This window comes from Passer montanus, unplaced genomic scaffold (genome assembly GCF_014805655.1).
Source record: "Passer montanus isolate IOZ18808 unplaced genomic scaffold, ASM1480565v1 scaffold75, whole genome shotgun sequence".
Taxonomy (NCBI): domain Eukaryota; kingdom Metazoa; phylum Chordata; class Aves; order Passeriformes; family Passeridae; genus Passer; species Passer montanus.
This window is the reverse complement of record NW_024372702.1, coordinates 2,562,845-2,582,184: the sequence shown is the minus strand read 5'-3', so window position 1 is coordinate 2,582,184 and position 19,340 is coordinate 2,562,845. Positions and strand designations below refer to the sequence as shown.

The window sequence follows — 19,340 nt, the reverse complement described above, 5'->3', positions numbered from 1 at the left end:
TTTTTCTCTCTATGGGTTTTGCAGGGCGCAGCCTCCTTTTATCCTAAACTGGCTGCACGTTGCCCTCTTCCTTTCCCCACTGGCTGAGGTACCAGGAAGGTACAGCCTTCCTGAACTGCCTTCCACATATTCCTCCCTTAAACCTACCATTTTACTCCAAAGTTCAGAAACTCAGGTTTGTGCACACCCTGGTCTCTTTCAGGAGCCAAGCTGTCCGGGCTCTGCAACAAACCTGCTGCCCAAAGGTAGGAGAGACATTGCGAGCCATTTCAAAGACGTTAACACCCACATCTTCATCCATCAAATTGTTTGCAGACATTAGCTTTCCTCTCATAAGGTACTAACAAACTGTATCACAGTCAACATCGAGGAGTTTGAGGAAGACAATGACTGATTCCTTTTCATCAAATTTCCAAGATACAAACATGCAGCCTTTGCCAAATATTTAAATTCCCCCTCAAAATTCTGCATTTGAAAGTTGAATTACTTTGAACTTGAAACAGTTAATGCAGTCTTATTATGATCCATTCCTTAGTGGTAAACAGCTTTCTGTATCTACAGCAACTTAAGGAGTAACTGAACTACAACAAAAAGGTACCACAGAACTTCTTTTACTAAGGTGACACAATACTGCAGAGTAACTGTGAAACAATGAGCCAAACAAAATTACAAAATGAATTTATTCCAAAGCTGTAAGGGAACATTTACAATTTAACAAGATGGTAAACAGGTGTTTTCACAAGAACTCACTATGTTAAAATTAGATAGGAAACTGGGGAAAAATAATCTACTTCTGAGGCCACAAGAGCTTTGCACATCACCTCTGAAATACAGGAGTCACACAAAGAAAACTCACCCAAAATTCAGTGAGAAAAGAAGCTGCTAGTACCTAGTTACTAGTCTAAATACAAGCTATGTTTAGGCTTTGGGATTACATTATTAAATCCCCTCAAAATACCAGTCATAGCCACAAGTGCAAAATGTCTTTTTCCTTTTTTTCCCCTCCCAATAGAAGCTTATTACATATCTAGTGCCTATTTTCAGAGTGACATTTTGACCTCACAAATTTCTTCAAAGCTTTTAGCCAAGTTTCATGGTTTTAAAGCCAAATCAGAATCTAGCAGCTGGCACGTAATGAGAAATACAAAGTCAGCTCACAGGTCCTGGAATGTCCAAAGTTTCCTACTTACTGTTCAGAGTTAAGCAAAAACAAGACTTTGAATTTAGTATCTCCAACTATGTTTTGAACTTTGACATAATTTTGGTATTGTGGCCTTCTGATTGTAGTGATAAATATCAAAGAGTGTTAATGAAAACACCTGAATCAGATATACAAGCAAATACAAATGGAACTAGGGTGGGGAGACATCACCTTCTGTGGATATCACTGGGCAAAATAAAGGAGGATAAGAAGTATTATTCACTCTTCTAAAGACTAAGTTATTTTACATCAACATGCTCCGGAACACTTAATTAAAATTCTTTTCCTGTTTTGACTTCTTTTTTACTATATACTAATTCCTTTACAATGCTGAATGACCTGAGAAGTTAAAATTTTGAGTGGTGAGAATAAAAAAAAAAAGCATTGTGCTCTTACATTGTATTTTCTGGGTGCACACCAGTAAATAAAAATCTCAAGTTGCTATGGAAAAAAATAGCATGGAATTGTTAACTTTTCCACCTGAATTGAACTACATAGCTGGAATTTTTCAATGTTACCCAAAATACAATTTTATTTATATATTTTTAAATGCAACTATTGGTTAAAAAAAAGAACCAAAACACACACACACAAAAATCACAAAACAAGAAAAACCAACCAACCAGTCCACCCTCCAGTGCCAACTAATCCAGAAATCTGCATAAAACAGAAAAGAGCCAGAAACACCTATGGTCCAGCTCCAGTCTCTGAAGCTTAATCACTGCATCAGTCTTTACCCATTCCTGAAATGATTAATCATTTATTGTTTTGGTTTTTTATGCTATTCATTTACTGAGATTTCACGGCATAACTATATGCACATATTCATATTAAACATTAAAAATTAATTTTCAAAACATCACTTCTGTATTACAATGCACGGAGAAGAGTAAGATGTGCAAACCAAAAAATGCCACATTCTCCACATCTCTAAGAAAGTAGACTGCTTCATGCTACAAGCAGAACAGATTTCCAGCCATGTTGCAAATTTTAAAAAACCAGCATGTATTTCATTCAATTCAATTAAAGAAAGTAAATCAAAGCAAATTTAACAATGGTACTCTTCTCCACATATTGCAAAATATGGTTACAGATGAGGAAAGGATTACTTCAGCTGCTAAGCTTATCTAACACATATCTCTGTTGTCATGCCTTTCCTGTCCATTACTTAATACATAAACTCAATTATATATTTCAGTTATGCAGTAGCTGACTTTTAGGTTAATATACAAACTGTCAAGATGCAGCTTTTGATGAAACATCTATGCTCTTTTCCAATTTTGAATCTTGAAGACACTTCAAAAGAAAGAACCCAAAACTGCTGACTGTAAGCATCCAAAAATACAGTTGTAGTTTCACTATGGACAAGTCGTAGTCCGTTAGAAAAGTAGATCATACATACAAAGGTATAAAGAACATTTAAGTCAGTCTCAATGGAAGGCAGTCCTTGAAGAAAACAATGCTCCAAGCAAACTTGCTGAGTAGCACTTTCACTCTAGCCCTTCAGGGGCATGGAAGATTTAGCAGTCTTCTCAGTAGATTCTTCCTCGGCTGCGATTGCCACGTCCTCCCCAGCCTCGTCCTCGTCCACCTCGGAAACCACCTCTTTGCTCTGAAATAAGAGGTGAAACTTTTCAGGCAGGTTTTATGCTCTATACAGATCCAAACTGAATAGCAGGATCTGGAGGTACTGAAGGGTAACTTCAGTCTCTAAGGCTATGCCTCCTTATGGACCATGAGATTGCTGAATTATTTTCTGATGGAAAATGGACCCCACTAATTTTAAAAGGAGGTCAGGAGAATGAGCCCATCCAAATTAAGTGCAGCCTTTCTGCATACTAATACTGTGATACATAACTGTCCCTGTAATTTAGGACCATATTTGGGCCAATACATCACCACAGAATTGAAAACTGGCTGCCTAGCTCTTCCTCCTGTTCAATAACACAATATTAACCTTGAGGTGTCAGTCTGACTTGCTACTAGTGATTTTATAAAACTATGGAAAACCAGAACTGTCTTTCTGTCTGTCCTTTCCTACCCTTAACATTAAGTTACCACCAGTATATTATTTTTTCTGGGGCTGATATCATCATTCAGTTACAAATCCTAGCTAAAGATGGATACCACACAAACTATTTGTATACTGTAGAAAGTTTTTCCTTTCTCTTTGTTAAGAATATATCTGATCACAGCAAAAAAATCCCCAACAACATAAACCCTAATAAGTTTATATAGTTTCTTTGGATTTGTTTGAAGGTGTACCAAACTCTCATTTCCCTTTCATGATTTCTCTTAATGTATAGTCTTAAAATACAGTTTATATTAACCTACAGAGAGAACTGCATGCTGACTGATAAGGATAAAGCATCTCACTAACAAGAAACAGTAGCAAGCAATAAAACATTCCTGGTTGAATGTTTCCCAATCTTTAGACCTGCAGGATTACAAGCTTATCTTAAAAGACACAGGTGGGTCGCCTGAATAAGAATGAGAATAAGAAATTTGCACATGGTGTTATCTCTTCTCTTTTCTTTATATATCTGCCAAAGCTTTATTATAGTTTTTCAACCTGTGGGTGTGGGTGACAATTTGTCATAGCACTCTTTACTTGCCAGAGGTAGGACCAATGGGCCTACAGGAAAGACAGGAATGGGCTGCTGCCACTGCTGGTCCTGCTCATTCAGTCTGCGACTGCTCTTGTGCTTCACCCAAAAACATGACTCGCAGAAAGGCAGATTCCATGTGACTGGCAGCACGAGGACATAACTGTGTGTATGCACAGTGAAATGGCAATTCCCAGAACTTCTGGAGCAGGTCTGCAACATCAGCAGTGGCTGCAATAGGAATGCAGCACAGGTCCAGTCGTATGACAGGAGGTGACCCAGCTCTGCATTTGCTGCAAATGGCCTGTTGAATGGGAAACTCGTGCACTGTGTGTTGTAACAGAGAACACAACAGCTCAATTACTAACTCTAGGTATGAAAACACTACTAAAACTAACTTGCAAATGACCTAAGTCATAGGCTGGTAACATTCAAACACTGCAATACATCAACAGCTGGAAGAGACCATCACAAACAAAAATTCATGACAGTAAAACTTGATCTTCTATGAATGTGATATTTATTGCCCCACCCTAAGACACAACTGTCACTAGACAAAGTTTTTCCAAGCTGCCTAACTTACCGTAAGAAAAACTACCCAGGTTACTGCTGTATTTTCCACTGGGAGGATTATATATTTGCCTGGCATCCCTTTTTGGTCCTGCTGAAGCTTTCTTTGGAGGTGAACTTGAGGTTGTGTCTTCACTTGTTCTTTTTTGACTGACAGAAGAAAACAAAAACATATCATTACACCCCTATGGTGAGAAGTACAGTAATACTAGCTCAGCCACAAAGATTACCCACTGGAAGCCAGCAGCAGCCAATGATGATGCCCTGAATAATAGTATCTCACAACAGCCTCCAGTTGATTGTCTTTAGTATCCCTAAAGCAAGACTAAGAGCATCTCACCACAGCCACAGCATGGGTGTTATTTTTGATATGAAACTTTTCACTCTCATGCTGTCTGTATTGTACAGACACAGTTTGGGAGGTTAATTTTTAGTGCTTACAAAATAAACCCCACTGTTTTCTTTTATTGTATGAAGAACTCTTACCTTGCATCTGCCTTCTGTACTGGTTTCCAGGACAATGTAACTGTACTTTTGTAAGAAGGAGGAATGTGGAAGAGATCCTATGGATGCAGAATTGGATAGTTTATTCTACAGTTAAATTTATGTCAATTGCACTTCAAAATTTTAGCTACTTACTGAGACTCCAGAATAACCACTACTTTCCAATAATTGTAAATCCTTTAGTCCCATGGCAGAGAGAGAAGGCAGTAGAATACTGCCTTATTTGGCTGCCTTCACTAGGAAATTCAAGTAGGATTTAATCTTAGCAGAATAGTGTCTTACACTGACCAAATACAGAATCATAGACTAGTTTGGGTTGGAAGGGATGTTTAAATACCATCTACTTCAATGACCCTGCAATGAGCAGGGACATATTCCATGCTCAGACCCCCATCTCATCCAGCCTTGAATGTTTCAAGGAATCTACAGAGAAAGCCCAGGCTTTCTCTCCTATCTTGTGCACATCAAGCATCTTACAATGAACTACAGTGGCTCCTTCCAGATGGAAGACATCTGATATCCCTACGATGTACAAGACAGGCTTCTCAATATGGTGGGCCAAGTTTTTGGTTCATAGTTGGAAGTGAGAGTGAAGAAAGAGAGGAAAAGAGGGTTAGAAGAAATCAGAATGGTTTCATGGGCTCCAGATGAAAGTCTCTTTCTTGCAGCCCATCTCTTCTGGGCTTTTTGGAGAAACAGGTTCTGTACAGCAGCTTGCTTTGCCTTCCTCCTTCCTTTATATCTCCTTGTATCTCTTTGAACTATTCTGTACTCCTCACTGACACTGCAGGAAAGGGAAATGAGAAGAAAATCCAGAGACCCCCAAAGAAGCAAGGTGTCGTTTTCTGGGGACAACTAGTGCTGCACAAAGGTGTATCCACACCCTATCCCAAGACAATTAGCAGCAAAAGCTAAGCTGCTGGTAGGATCAGCAAGATCCACCTCTCTTCAGAGAAAGTAAAGTAGCACCAACTCTGAGCTGGCTACCTCCAACTAACACAATACACAATTACACAAAACGACTTGGTTCAAAGCTATTCCTTTCTTCTGCATAGGTTACTCTGCCGTGGGAATTTAGTCCTTCATTATGTGAGGACTTACCTTGATTAAAACATTAATGTTATTGGTTATTTTCAAGGCAACCACTTTAATCTTGTTCTGTAAAAAAAAAACAGACACCAATGAGCACCTAGTAGCTTTATGCCAACCTCATTACATGAAGCTCTAACATTAAATTCACTGTTCTTCCTAGTGAATTGCTATAGTAACACTGATAGTGAAACGTGTGACACTTTCAAGTTTTTATCACACCTGCTTTTAAGATTCTTGTAGTTTCACACTAACTAGTTGCTTTTAATGTTCCAGTGTAGTTCCCACTGTGTTTCATTTTGCTCAACATATGAAAATTTCCCCTTCAAAACGAAACACAGAGCACAATGAAACCAAATATGGCTGCAGCAAGCAAGCAGCTGAAAGCCAAAACGAGATCATCTTCACTTGCAAAATGTAGCATAAGGTAACATGAACTTGCAATAACGTTAGCACAATTATTCCCTTAATCTATTTGCATACTTAAAACTGAGTGCAGCCTATTAAGATGTGCCAGTGGTTCTTTCCATAGGCTCAATTAGAAAAATACGAATTCCTGAACAATTCTTACCTCCTCTGTTTTCAAAGCTTCTCCTGTTTTTCCTTGAAGTGCCAGACGAAGCTGTCGAATATACACCTGCAACCCTCGAGCAAAATACTGCAGCCTACAACATTTAAAAGCAATCCCTTAGTAAAATTTACACAGTCCTATAGAAATAAAAGCATAAGCAAAGGAAAACGGTAATCTTGCTTCTTCCCCTTTAAGAAAAATGCTCAAAGTATGTCTTCCATCAATCTGGTTTGTATTTCTTTAGCATCCAGACAGTAATTCACACTTTTCATAGAGTCAGGGAATTATAAAGGTTAGAAGAGACCTACAGGATCAGCTAATCCAACTGTCACACCTAAACCATACCCCCAAGTGCAACATCTAGATGCCTCTTGAACACTTCCTGAGACAGTGATTTTACTACCTCCCAGGGCAACTTATTCCAGTGCCCAACCACTCTTCCAGTAAAATATTTTTCTCTAGTATCTAATCTGACCCTTTCCTGGTGCAATATAAGGCCATTTCCTCATCCTTTCAGCTGAGACATGGCAGAAGAGACCGACTCCTACCTCACTACAACCTCCAGTCAGGCAATGAGGTCGCCCCTGAGCTTCCTTTTCTCCAGACTGAACAGCTCCTACTACCCCAGCCATTCCTCAGGAGACTTGTGCTCAGACCCTTCCCCAGCTCCACTGCCCTTCTCTGGACACACTCCAGCACCTCCATGTCCTTTCTGAAGCAACGGTCCCAAAACTGGATATTGCATTTGAGGTGAGGCATCACCAGTGTTGAGTGCAGGGGGACAATCACTCTCCTGGTCCTGCTGGCCATGTTATTCTTGATAACAAGGTCTGGATGTCACTGGCCTTCTCAGCCACCTGGGCATACTGCTGGCTCATACCCAGCTGGCTGTCAACCAACACCTCCAAGCCCCTTTCTGCTGATCAGCTCTCAAGCCACTCCAGCCCAGGGCTGCAGTGCTACATGGGGTTGTTGTGACCCAGCTGCAGCACACAGCAGTCCACCTTATTACATCTCATGTAGTTGTCCTCAGCCCATTGATTCAACGTGTCCAAAACCCTCTGCAGAGCCTTCCTACCTTCCAGCTGATCAACACTCCCACTCATCTTGGTGTTGCCCACAAACTTACTGAGGATACAGCCAATCTCCTCATTCAAGTAATTGATAAAGATGTTGAATAAGATGGGCCCCAGTACTGAGCCCCAGGGCACTCCACTAACATTTTTTAACAAACACCTGGTAAAAGAACATTAACGCTTGCCTCTAAATCATTACCTGATTTTGAAGTCTTTCAATTTCTCTGCATTCAGCTTGGATGTGAGGAAGTCTGGAAGTTTGCGACCTAGCTGATGGAAGCTGTACAACAAACACTCCACATAACTGAATTGCAACTTGGGCTCTTCACTGCCAGCATTTTCCCCATTTTCTGCTTCCTCTGGTGGGAGTGGCATATACTCCTGAAGAACAGAAAGGAAAACAAATGCATGAGACACATTTATGCTGAATGACAGCTCTTTCACAGTGTCTGAACTGGATGGTTTATCTGTACTGACAATTTAAGAAGTATCCACCATCTCTATACTAATGGATGAAGTACTGAATAAAGTCCTGGTGCAGGTGGCTTACCTACACTTCTGTGACTTGACTCAGAGGACACACTATGGTGGCACAACTACCACAGGAAGCAATAATGTACTGCACCAATGCTTCTGAAAGAGTGCTGAATATGCTTAGAATTGTCAGTGCAGATACAGTGTTTAATGACATTAACATGAGTCTCTCATGACTATGAAATTTAAAAAGAAGAAACACACGTGAGTTTATTGGCTTAAAAACATTATTCAGATAACAGATCTCTATCTACAAAGGCTTTAAATGGAAAAATTATGTTCAACCTTCTATCAGTGGACAGGACTAGCTCTGAAATAGCCACTTCAGAAAAAGGATAAAGAGATGAATACATAAAAATAACTTGTTTTGATGAAAACTTAATTTCTTAGTGTTTTATATGAATAAAAACTGAATTAGTCTTACCAGTAATTTATCAAACAGCTTCTTCAAATTTGATTCAAGCTTTTCCATATCACCACAAAATGAACTCATTTCAGCAAGAAGCTTCAAAACCTACACATAAGGATAGCCAGGTTTTTGTGTGTTAACTGAAAAGCTTAACATTCAACTTAAAATCAATTATCACATCACTATGGCTGACACAGTAGAGGCCAGCTATTACAACTAAACCCCTCCCAAAACAGCAGGAAGCAATTCAAGGAAGAACATGCCTAATTTGTTTTTCCTGTCTGTAAAGAGAAACACAGGTTTGTGCGTGTAATCCCAACAAGCATTAGTCAACAAGTAAACAAAACTTAATCTCCCACATCTGCAGCACATCTCACCTTCAAGTGAGAGCCACAGAGATCTAACTGAAGTCGTAGCACTGATTAATGTAAACAAATTACAGACATTAAGCCACTCCCTTAGGAGGTTAAATTAGCCCAAACTATGCAACCATCATTTCAGTAAATGCTATGTGCTTAAAAAAAACTGAGAGTAATATAAAAATGATTACACTGATCTATTATTCTACCTTGCTTCAAAAGCTTGGGACAGATGACACACGCTTTAAAAGGCAATGCTCAGTCATGCCTCAATAGATCAAATGTTTTTTCTAGTGCAGCTACTTTTCCTACAAGCCAAGAAATGAAAACTACTTGAGGAAAGAGCTTGTGATTTTTAAAATAGCTGTCTTTATCTAGGATGGTTACTTTTAACTATTTGGAAGACATTTTAGCTTTGGCTTACCTCTAATTGGATATCAAGACCCTCCACTAGAGTAGTCAAAGAGCTGAGGTTTGGCAGAACATGCTCACAGAAGTAAGTAACAAATTTTGTGGAATGAACATTTTTCTGAAAAAAAAAAGAAAACCACAAACAAACCATCACACATTATTCATGTTACTCTTGACCCTGAAGGAGCTAATTTTTTTCTCCCATCAACCCTCCACCCTTATAAATGCCTGCCCACAGCTGTACCTTAAAGCTTTATAAACTTCCCTCTTATTCCTAAGACACAGACTTCCTTGCAGGTAGCCTAAATTCAGAGGATGACCACAACAGCAGCTGAAAAGATTGCTTGCAACCCAAGAATAGGCCCTTAAGCTCTGCAACTGCCTGGCACTAGACTTGAAATAATCAAATTCATACAAAATAATGTGAGAATCTTGTCATAATTCACCGTAACAGCTTAAATTTGAAAAGAGAAGAGAAAAACACAAGGTATCTTTGTGTTTGGGGGTTTTAAGGATGTTTTCCAACATCTGGATACATTAGAGGTTAAAAGTGCAGTAGTACTAATTTGTGGTCTTTCAAACACAATCATTGGGAACACCAAAGCCAAGCTCCAGCCATTAGCTTTCCTCCCCAGTCCTCGGGCACAGCGAGTCAGTACGCACAGAGAACAAGGGCACTGCCTGCCGCGTGCACTGCAGCAGCCTGTCCACGCAGTCCGTGTCCGAGGGGTTGAACGTTTGCTCCAGGTCAGCCTGTTCAGCTACCAGCTCCACCAGCTGCTGCCTCCCACTGACTGTCTGCAAGCTTTTTAATCCAGACAATATTTTCATAAACAGAACAAATTCCTCGCCTGTTACATCTTCCAGAACCTTAACAAAAAAAAAAAAAAGAAAACATATTTTTGTGGTAACAATTTGTAAACCTCCAAGTCATACCTACCAAATTTGAAAAGGTAAAGTATGCAAATATTTAGCATTTAAATTTAGCATGTAGTTATTTAAAAACACAAGTTTGATGAAACACATGAAAACATTCAGTATAATTGAATGTACCTACAAACCAAAGCAACTGGCATCAAGTTGTGCACAAGAAAGTTTTTTAAACTCTAAATTGAGAACAAACTCCTATCTAACAAAAAAAAAATGCTTCAGGCAGAATAAATTTTAAACAAGTATCTAATCATTACTCCTTGTTTTAAAAGCTTTGGCATCTTTCTCAACTTAGGGAATGCATGGAAATCTCCTAAGATTCCACAAAGACAAATGCCAAGTCCTGCACCTGGGATGAAGCAACTTCCCTGCATCAGCACATGTAGGGGTCTGACTGTCTGGGGAGCTGCTCTGCTGAGAAGACTGAGGGTTCTGGGGGACAGCAGGCTAAACAACACACAAACAAGTGTGACAGCACCATACCCTGGCTGACAAGCAGTGTTCTGGGCTAAGGACAAGAGCACAAGGAAACAAAGGGACAGAGGACTGACAGCTCCTTGGCTGGGCCCTCATCTGACCAAATGTGGAATACTGCACCTAGTGTTGGGTTCTCCTCTATGAGGAGGTGCTTGATAAGCTTTAAGAAGGCAAATCAACAAGGTGATCTGTGTCTAGAGCACACGAGCTGTGAGGAGAACATAAAGCAATCAGCCTTTTCCAGCCTAAAGGAAGAGAGCTGTATGTGGGTGGGGCAAACTAACTAATCTTCCAACACTTGAGAACAAGACACTGCCCATAGCAGCCAGGTTCTTTGATGAGGTGGACATGGTCAGAATGAAACAATGACACAAAACTAAAATGCGAGGTTTCAACTGGATAGAGGGAAAGAAAAACATCTCCCAAGGACAACTGAACATTGAAGCTGGTTGCCCATAGAGTACAGGAACTCTCCATCGTTAGAGCTTTTCAAAACCCAACTGGAAAAAGCACTAAGTCTGATCAGATTTCAGATGAGCATGATTCACTGAGCTGAACAATCTCTCAAAGACCCTTTCCAATGTGAATGATTGTGTCCAATTCTAATCAAAGTCACTCTAACAAAATTAGAAGAGCCATGGTTTTAACATTAGCACAAAAAAATGCTGCAAACTTTGAAGTGTATCAGAATGATTAAGTACAAGATGATGTTTGTACAATGCTCAAACAGACCTCCAAAGCAACACCAATGATAAGGGATGGTTGAACAATACTTGAGTTTGAACTGAACTCAGACACTCACCTTCTTTGATTCAGTCAATATGAACTCCTCCACCTCCTTTGTCATCACTTCCTCTGGTAAGGTTTTCAGTTTTGTAGAAAGGAACTTAATGGCTCTCTCTCTCACAATATCCTCTCCCTGAAGAATTTGACTGAATAAACCTCCCAAAGTCCCTGAATGGAGAATAAATTGGGTAACACAAATTATTTTAGAAGTTATGACCTGGACCAAATTTTATGCAGATGGAAGAAGTTCCCTCTTTTAAGATTCCATGACACATTTTAAAATAACTGCTATACTAACTTTTAAAAAACATTACAATTTTCATGTATCTTGACATAAAAATCCACACTCTTTTATTAGTCTGCATAATTCAGCTCCATGATTATTAAGTTCAGTACTGTTTGCAAAACCAAACTATTAGTGTGTGTCTCAGTTTTGCACTGCACCAAGAAGACACAAAATTGAGTCGTGTTCTCATCTTACTGCAGACTGGAAAGTATTAAAAAAAGCCATGTATAGAAAAAGGTGTCCTTTACCTTTAGCATCCATCTTAAATATACTGAGCAAGGCATTGTTCACCAAGTTGAATTCTGCAGAATCATCTGGAGAGAGAAAAAAATTCATATACACTTGAAATGGAAAGGTAAGAGCAGAAAACCAAAATGGCTAATACTGCACAAGAAGAATTCTGTCCTCAGCATTTAACTATAAACAACATAACCTGTATTTTTAAAAAAACTATTAGACTGAGGAAGTTCAAAGCCATGATTATGGAAGTAAAAAAAAAAAAAGCTATTTGTCACTTTAGCCTCCCTACCAAAACTAAACCTTAAAACTTGACAGGACTGAAAATTTGAAGGGAAGTTATTAATCTATATATTTAGTTATTTTAATAAACAAGCTAACTTTCACTTAATTAATATAAAGTACATAGTTATTTACTTTTAAACTCTTTATTAATCTACAGTATTTCTGTGTGGCAGCAACTATTTCTCTCTTAAACTAAATGAAGAAACGCATAAATCTCAAAAAACCCAAACCAAAATCTACCATCTTGAGAAGCCCAGTCTTAACCATGCAGTTTTAACAGAAGTTTGAACACCTAATATTTAGTACTTTATAACTTACTGAGATTAAATGTACATTAATTTCTCAATTTACCTCCAAAATATTTATTTTGCACCAAAAATGCACCTGTATGGAACAAAATGCCCTCAGGCCTTTTCAGGTTCTAGAAATGGGATGAGAAATTCAGTAACTCTTTTTCAGAAAGCAATTTGCTGCAGTCCACAACTGGAAGGTTCCCTCCCCCTTGCCCTTTTTTACAGATGCTTGAATGAAAAAAAATTGTTCTATCTAAAAGAAAAATTTTTGGTTTGGATTAGAATAATTAGTGCTCTTTCAGCCTAACCATACAGCAAATATAAAGCAGGAGAAAACACAAGAAGTACATCAACAGCACTGGGATAAATTATTTATCAATGAAAAATGTTCTACAGAAGCAAAATTGTGTACATATTTAGGTGTGCCTTGAGATCAGCCAGGACGTGTCTCCTACCTGACTGCAGAAGCTGGGTCAGTATGTCTGCTACCCGAGGAAGATTATCTCCCGTGGCAAACTGAGGCAATTCCTTGATCGCTTGTCGCCGGATCTGTTGAAATTGTCAATAATGCAGAAATTTAAAAAAATTTAAAATTTCAGAAATTACATAACACTCCAAATTCCCTTATTTTGACATATTTATGAAGAAAATAATATATTTTTCTTAGAGCTAGGCAGCACTAGAGAAAAATTAAATTCAAACAGCACTTCTATTCACAAAATAATTCATATGATCAACAAAATAAAGGCTGGAATGTGTGTTACTAAGGAGTTTTATTTGCTGACAGGAAGGACAGTTCTACAGTTGTGCATATGGCAGGGATAAACTCTAGGGTTTGTTCCCAGCACTGAGTAAAATCCTTGAATGATCTGTCCAAATCCCTTAAAACATGATAAATGGAGATGCTCCAAAGGTACAGCTTCTACCAGCACCACAGAAGCAGCATGAAGTATCTCAAGAAGCACAACAGTTAGAATCACATCCCTGTCGTTCTCATGTGCAAACAAGATTCTGTCTCCCAGGAGTATTTTTCAGAATCAATTACCACAAAGTGCCCTTTGATAGGAAACCATGTAAATGCTATTCAAATAAACTGTAAGTTTCTTTCTACAGAGCTATTCTTTTGATCACTGGTGAGAGCTAAAAAAGATAAATGAAAAATGCATCTTCCCAAACCATCACACAATGAATTAAATGCAAAAATACAATTAAATTTATATTTTCCAAAGACCAACCCTCCCAAAAGACACAGCCCATTAAACAAAAAGAGAAAACAACAGCAAAATATAAATTCAAAGTATCAACTTGCTACAAGATTCTTATTCTTACAGAAACATCTTCATCCTCACAGAGGTCCAACTGGGCGTTGATAGCTGAGTCAGCTAGCTCAGGAAAATGCTTGAAGAACTTAGGAATAAACTGGGCTGCAAGTCTCTTCTCCTTGGTACCTCCTTTCACTCCATCCAAGATCACCTGGTAGGCATCCTTATGCTAAAAAAACAAAACCAGAATACATAAATGGAAAAATCCTGGCTTATTCTCAAGACAAGGAAGGACTTTTTTCTCCCATTCTCTGAAACTATTTAACAGAACCATATTATACAAGCTTCTTACAAAGGAATATATTTTTCTCCTAGACTGATATAACCACGCCAATTTGGTAATATTTGTCTCTGTTGCCTGGCTTTTACTGCTATTCTGTCAGTTCAAGCGTGTACCGCTCCAGCTGCCGGCCCTAAGGGTAACACCTCTTGCACAATGTGATTAGATTAGTGCAAGAAATTCTATGATCCCTGCCACTGAACTTGACCAGTTTTTCAAGGAGTTTCTGCCTTTTGTATGCTCAGGATTCGCTACTTCATGTCTCTGAAGTAGAGATTACCTTTCCCAGTAACTGTGCCACTGCAGTGGATCACGAGTTCTTATTAACATATATGGTGCTAAAGTATCCTTGGCATCTATTCAGGTAGTTAACTTCACCTGGAATCTCTGCTATCTATTCAGGTAGCTAATCTGGCATGAAATACAGTGCTTGGAAGAACTGTTAAGGGAAACTAAACTTAAATCCCAGAAACCTTCAGTTTTAAATATAGAAATATACATTTATTCCAAATACAGGAATAAACACTTCAACAACAGTAAAATTTTCTCTAGCTGCTCCAACCAGAATCACACAGATGCTTCTGATTCTGTGCCTGCAGGACTGAAACTTTAAATTAATTGAAGTCTTTGTTGTCTAGCTGTGTGTTTGTGAAATAGAAGTCAGCATTATTAGGATACTATTGGGAATTGGAACCTTCTAAGATTAATTGTCCTCATGGTTGTGAAAAGGAATGCTTAAAACAGCTTATTCTTTGAACACCAACAACCCTGACAGCACAGGACACTTTCTTTGCTTTATTTACATTAAATTTCCCAGAGCCATATATCTCATCACCACTACTCCATATGAAAGTTGTCCCATAGCAAACACAGATACTAGTTTACAAAGCAGTACACTGCATTCTAAAGAAAGCTGCATTTTACAATTTAGTGCCCATGCTCCTGAAGCACTCCCTACAGCTTGTTGCCAGAATCTGGAGTGGGATACAGATCTGGATGAAAAACAAGAAGTGAAAGAATCAGCTGCCTCTCAGCTAAACCACATCACCACCCAGTTCCCTCTGTAGCTGGGCCAATGCAGTGCACGCAGCAGCAAAGGCAGGAACGAGCCAGCACAAACTGGCCATGAAAACACTCATCAGAACAGACATGGGTGCATGTTAAGAACAAGTTCTGTTGTACAACACAAAACTTAACACACATGAAAAAGCATTCACGTAGCAATGGAACAGAGTAGCCTGTGTTCCCTGCATTTGTGTTCCTGTATGCTAATTACTCCTGCCCTGTAGGCAAAACACAGTTCAGGCAGGAGTTTGTTTTATCTGCACCTGGCAGCATGGAATGCTCTAGAAAAACCACAGGCAATTACAGAAGCAGTGTGATCCTTCTGTTTTGTGCATTCCCTTCCCATCAGTTACAAAGGAATGTCCTAAGCTGGGAATGCTCTAGAAAAACCACAGGCAATTACAGAAGCAGTGTGATCCTTTTGTGCATTCCCTTCCCATCCGTAACAAAGGAATGTCCTAAGCTGCAGACGGTGTCCAGACCTTTGTTTTCAATTACTGTTAATTGCCCAATCATCCATTAACTCCTCTAGGTTAGTTCTTGAGTCAATTCATGCCCTGCAGTGCCCTGTCCCAAGTTGCACAATGCGTTATGAAGAAATGTTTGTCTTCCTCTTTATTTTCAGCCAGCTTCCTAACAGTTTTTTTCAACTTCTCACCTTCATTCCACTTGTGACAGCACCTGTCCACTTGTGGACACCTCATACCTGAGCCCCTTTCTCAACTGAAACACTTTTTTACAAGCCCAGTGCTTCTCTTGATGCCATAACTTCTGGCAGCCCCCATGCCCATGCTCAATGTTTTTTTGTATCAAACAGGGTGATCATGACGTTTTGCAGTAAGAGATCATGTTCACGATGTTGTTAAGAGATAATAAAGCACTAAGGGATAAAACTGATGAACAAGGAGCAATTAGTCATGGCTTCTCAGAATGCAGAAATTGGAGTCGCCAGGCAAAATGACAAATATAAAGAGGTAACTGTCACAAAGGTTAACAAAACAATGACAAATGTTTTTGCACAGAACTTTTATATGCCAAAAGCACACCCAGTTCAACAAAGCATCAGGACAGTTCACTGAAGAATAACCTCACAAGCTATGCTCGTTATAGAGACACTTCCTTTGGCTCTGGGAACCCAAAAGCTGGAGAGGGGCAAAGCTGGAGAGTGTTTTAGGAATCCCCACTCTATACTTACCCTCAGAGGTTCTTACACACCTACCCTGTCACAGGCTGCATTTCTCACCATGCTGGAGTTTGCTCTGCCTAAGATGGCCATTCCTTCCTCACAAAAGCTACTCACAAGAAGCAAAGTGAGATGAACTTTGCATTTCTGAAGTGGCAAGGTAACAGCATGTTTTACTCTGCACCTCTCCCCGCAGCTCCCTACATTTTATTTGCACTTTGTTTTTGGCTCTGAGGTGATGTTTTTGTTGGACTGTCTGCAAGGATACTTTGTTTCACTAGGGCATAACCACACAAGCAAAGTGAAGGGACCTGAATTAAAACAAAAAAACCCCAAACTTCAACATCCCCCTGCCCTCCCAAACAACCACCAAAATATTTGTTCTCTTAAAGAACTTTTTAAGTGACATTGTATAGCAGCGTTCTCGTTTAGTTTAAAATCCACGGTTAGATACAGACATGGCAAAACTACTTTCCTACTTACTGACATTAGAACCAAAAGGAAAAAAAAAAGTATCTTCTGCGTTTTCAGGGGGCCATTCGGGAAAATGAGGAACTAATGCAATTCCAAAAGTAGTTGTAACTAGCCATAATATTTTCTATTGGTAATATTCCAAGTCATCTTATTTTCTAAAATAGTTCAGTAACGATATAAACAAATGGCAGATCTTGCCAAAATTTTACAGAAAAAATATTTTTCAGTCTTGAGGGTCACCCTTATGCTCTTGCCTCAAGGAAGAAAAAACCAAAGGGCTACGGGCAGCTTTCAAACCATAACAGACCTCACCTTCCCTCAGCAAGTCTTTCAGCAAGGCAGCCTGCCAGGCGCCCTCCAGACCTGCAAGTGCGCTGGATCTGCAAGTGCGGTGTCAAAGACTTCAAGGCCCGAATTCGCCAGGCCAAACTCCCCGCCCCCTTGGAAAAAACAGCCTGACTCTAGCTAAGACGCGGTTAATATCCGAGACGCCGCATTTAAAGGAGAGCTGCCGACACGACGCGGATGCTGGAAAAACGACGGGAGCTACTGCGGTCCCTGCAGATCCACGGGCGCGCTGCCCATTTCTACGCGCCCTCCGCCGCCGCCGGCCTGAGGAAACCCACGCCGAGCACAGCCCCGGGGGCTCTCCGGCTGTGCGGCGAGGCGAGCAGCCCTTCTGACGGCTCTCCGGCCCGCCCGTCCGCCCCCCTCGGCCCGGAACTCCCCGCCGCGGCGCTACGCAAGCCCGAGGCCTAGCGAGGCCTTGCAGGCCGCAGCCACACCGCACCTGGCCCGCCGTCTCCGTGGCGTCCGCCAGGATGCCGTAGTTGCGGTAGAGCTCCTCCACGGTGGGCATGGCGCGGCGGGGAAGGGGCAGAGCCACCGAAACACCGAACCCGCCACTGACGACGACGCCGCCGCCGCTCCGGCCGCTGCTCCCGCTCGGGCCGCGTCGTCAGCACCAGCGAGACGCCAGTCCCGGAGCGGCCGCAACGGGGCGGCACCGGCACCGGCACCGGCACCGGCACCGGCACCGCGCCCGGCCAGCGCCCGGGGAGTGCCCGAGGGGCCGCGCTCCCGCAGCGCCCGGCCTTAGGCTGCTCACCGAGCCCTGCGTTGTCCGCCCCGCCGCAGGCTCGGGCCGGGGCCGCGCTACGGGCTGCGTTCCTGCGCTCACAGATGCTCCACGGCCTTCAGCTCTTGAAGTTTTTTTGTTCGCCCCCTACCTCTCCCCGGGTCTTTCTTCACACTCCTCCTTCTCCCTCCCTTGATTGATGCCTTTCCCCAGCGCCTCGTTTCTGCATCCCTTTTTGTCTGTCCTATACAACCACGTTGGAAGGTGCTCGGGAAGTGCCTGTTGCACGCTGAGCTCCTAGTACGAGACGGAGACTGCTTTCCTGTGATTTGGTGGCTTGCATCTTTTCTTGCAGAGGAAGATGCTCCTTAATTCCAGAAACTGAAGTATCTGCAGCTCATGCCAAGGAAGGCAGCATGTGTTCTTTAGGCTTTAATTGCCAAATAGAAATTGTGGCAAAGGTTTTAAGGCCATAGCAGTGTCATCTCATATATCAATATGCTTTAGCCTCCTACACATTTCACAGGCATTTAAAATGAAAGAGGATTCCGCTTATGTGACTCTGAGGCTGAGCTACACAAAGCACTGGACCTGTCTTGAATATCCTTCCCAGCAGCATGAAGGATGCTGTTGGAGGCATCGGAAGCTCCAGCCTGTCTCCAGAGTCCATGCCAGTAGTCCGCATGCAGCAGGGATGTACAGCAGCATCAATCATTTACCTTCTTCCATTTTTTGTCTATTCAGTGTTTTAGCCAGTGGCAGTAGTGACAGCATCAGTCACCTTTCTGCCCTTCCTTGAATTGAGATCCAGTGCCTTTACCTGTCCACCAGTGGATTCACGTCATTCCTGCACACCCTGATGGGGTCTGAGAGTGTGGAAGCTTGTGGCTGCTGTCAGATCCCAGAGAGCTCTAACCACATCCTGCCCCTCGATGTGCTTGTGGCCATCACATTCACCCAAAGTCATCTAAAAAGAATATGCTGGGTAATCTTAGTAGTGGGAACAAAATGTGACATGAGAGAAGAAATATTTTTAATGTAACAGAAGAGCTGCATGCTTAGGAGAACCTCTCATTTTCCAGGGAGGGAGGGCTTCCTCAGGCAGCCTGGTGGATATTAAGAGATGTCAATCTCTTGCCCTCCAGCAGTTTCCAGGCAGCATTGCATCTGAATGCAGATTTTAGAATTCACTATAATCATCTTTATCAGCACTACCACGGCAAACTTTTACAACTTGGCCAGACAGGAGGAAAGATGTACATTTCATTAAACTGCCTTTTACTGTCCCCTGCTGAAGTGTTAAATAGATGGAGC

At 41.1% G+C, this 19,340-nt stretch overlaps 1 protein-coding gene across 2 annotated transcripts; it reads right to left on the bottom strand.

Annotated features, from left to right (window-relative positions):
• Window positions 1–662: 662 nt before the first annotated feature.
• API5 (apoptosis inhibitor 5) lies at window positions 663–17,942 on the bottom strand. 2 transcript variants are annotated; one of them, XM_039730962.1, is made up of 15 exons: window positions 17,739–17,942; window positions 13,954–14,115; window positions 13,080–13,173; window positions 12,058–12,123; window positions 11,540–11,691; window positions 9,994–10,200; window positions 9,344–9,448; window positions 8,576–8,665; window positions 7,817–7,998; window positions 6,542–6,635; window positions 5,983–6,039; window positions 4,864–4,940; window positions 4,391–4,527; window positions 3,817–4,134; window positions 663–2,813 (listed from the first exon to the last, which is right to left on the bottom strand). In XM_039730962.1, the coding sequence occupies exons 1-14, from the start codon at window positions 17,805–17,807 to the stop codon at window positions 3,881–3,883; spliced, it is 1,746 nt and encodes a 581-aa protein (XP_039586896.1). In that variant the 5' UTR covers window positions 17,808–17,942; the 3' UTR covers window positions 663–2,813; window positions 3,817–3,880. The 2 variants fall into 2 exon arrangements, with proteins under 2 accessions (XP_039586896.1, XP_039586897.1); XM_039730963.1 differs by lacking the exon at window positions 3,817–4,134.
• Between the last annotated feature and the right edge of the window lie 1,398 nt (window positions 17,943–19,340).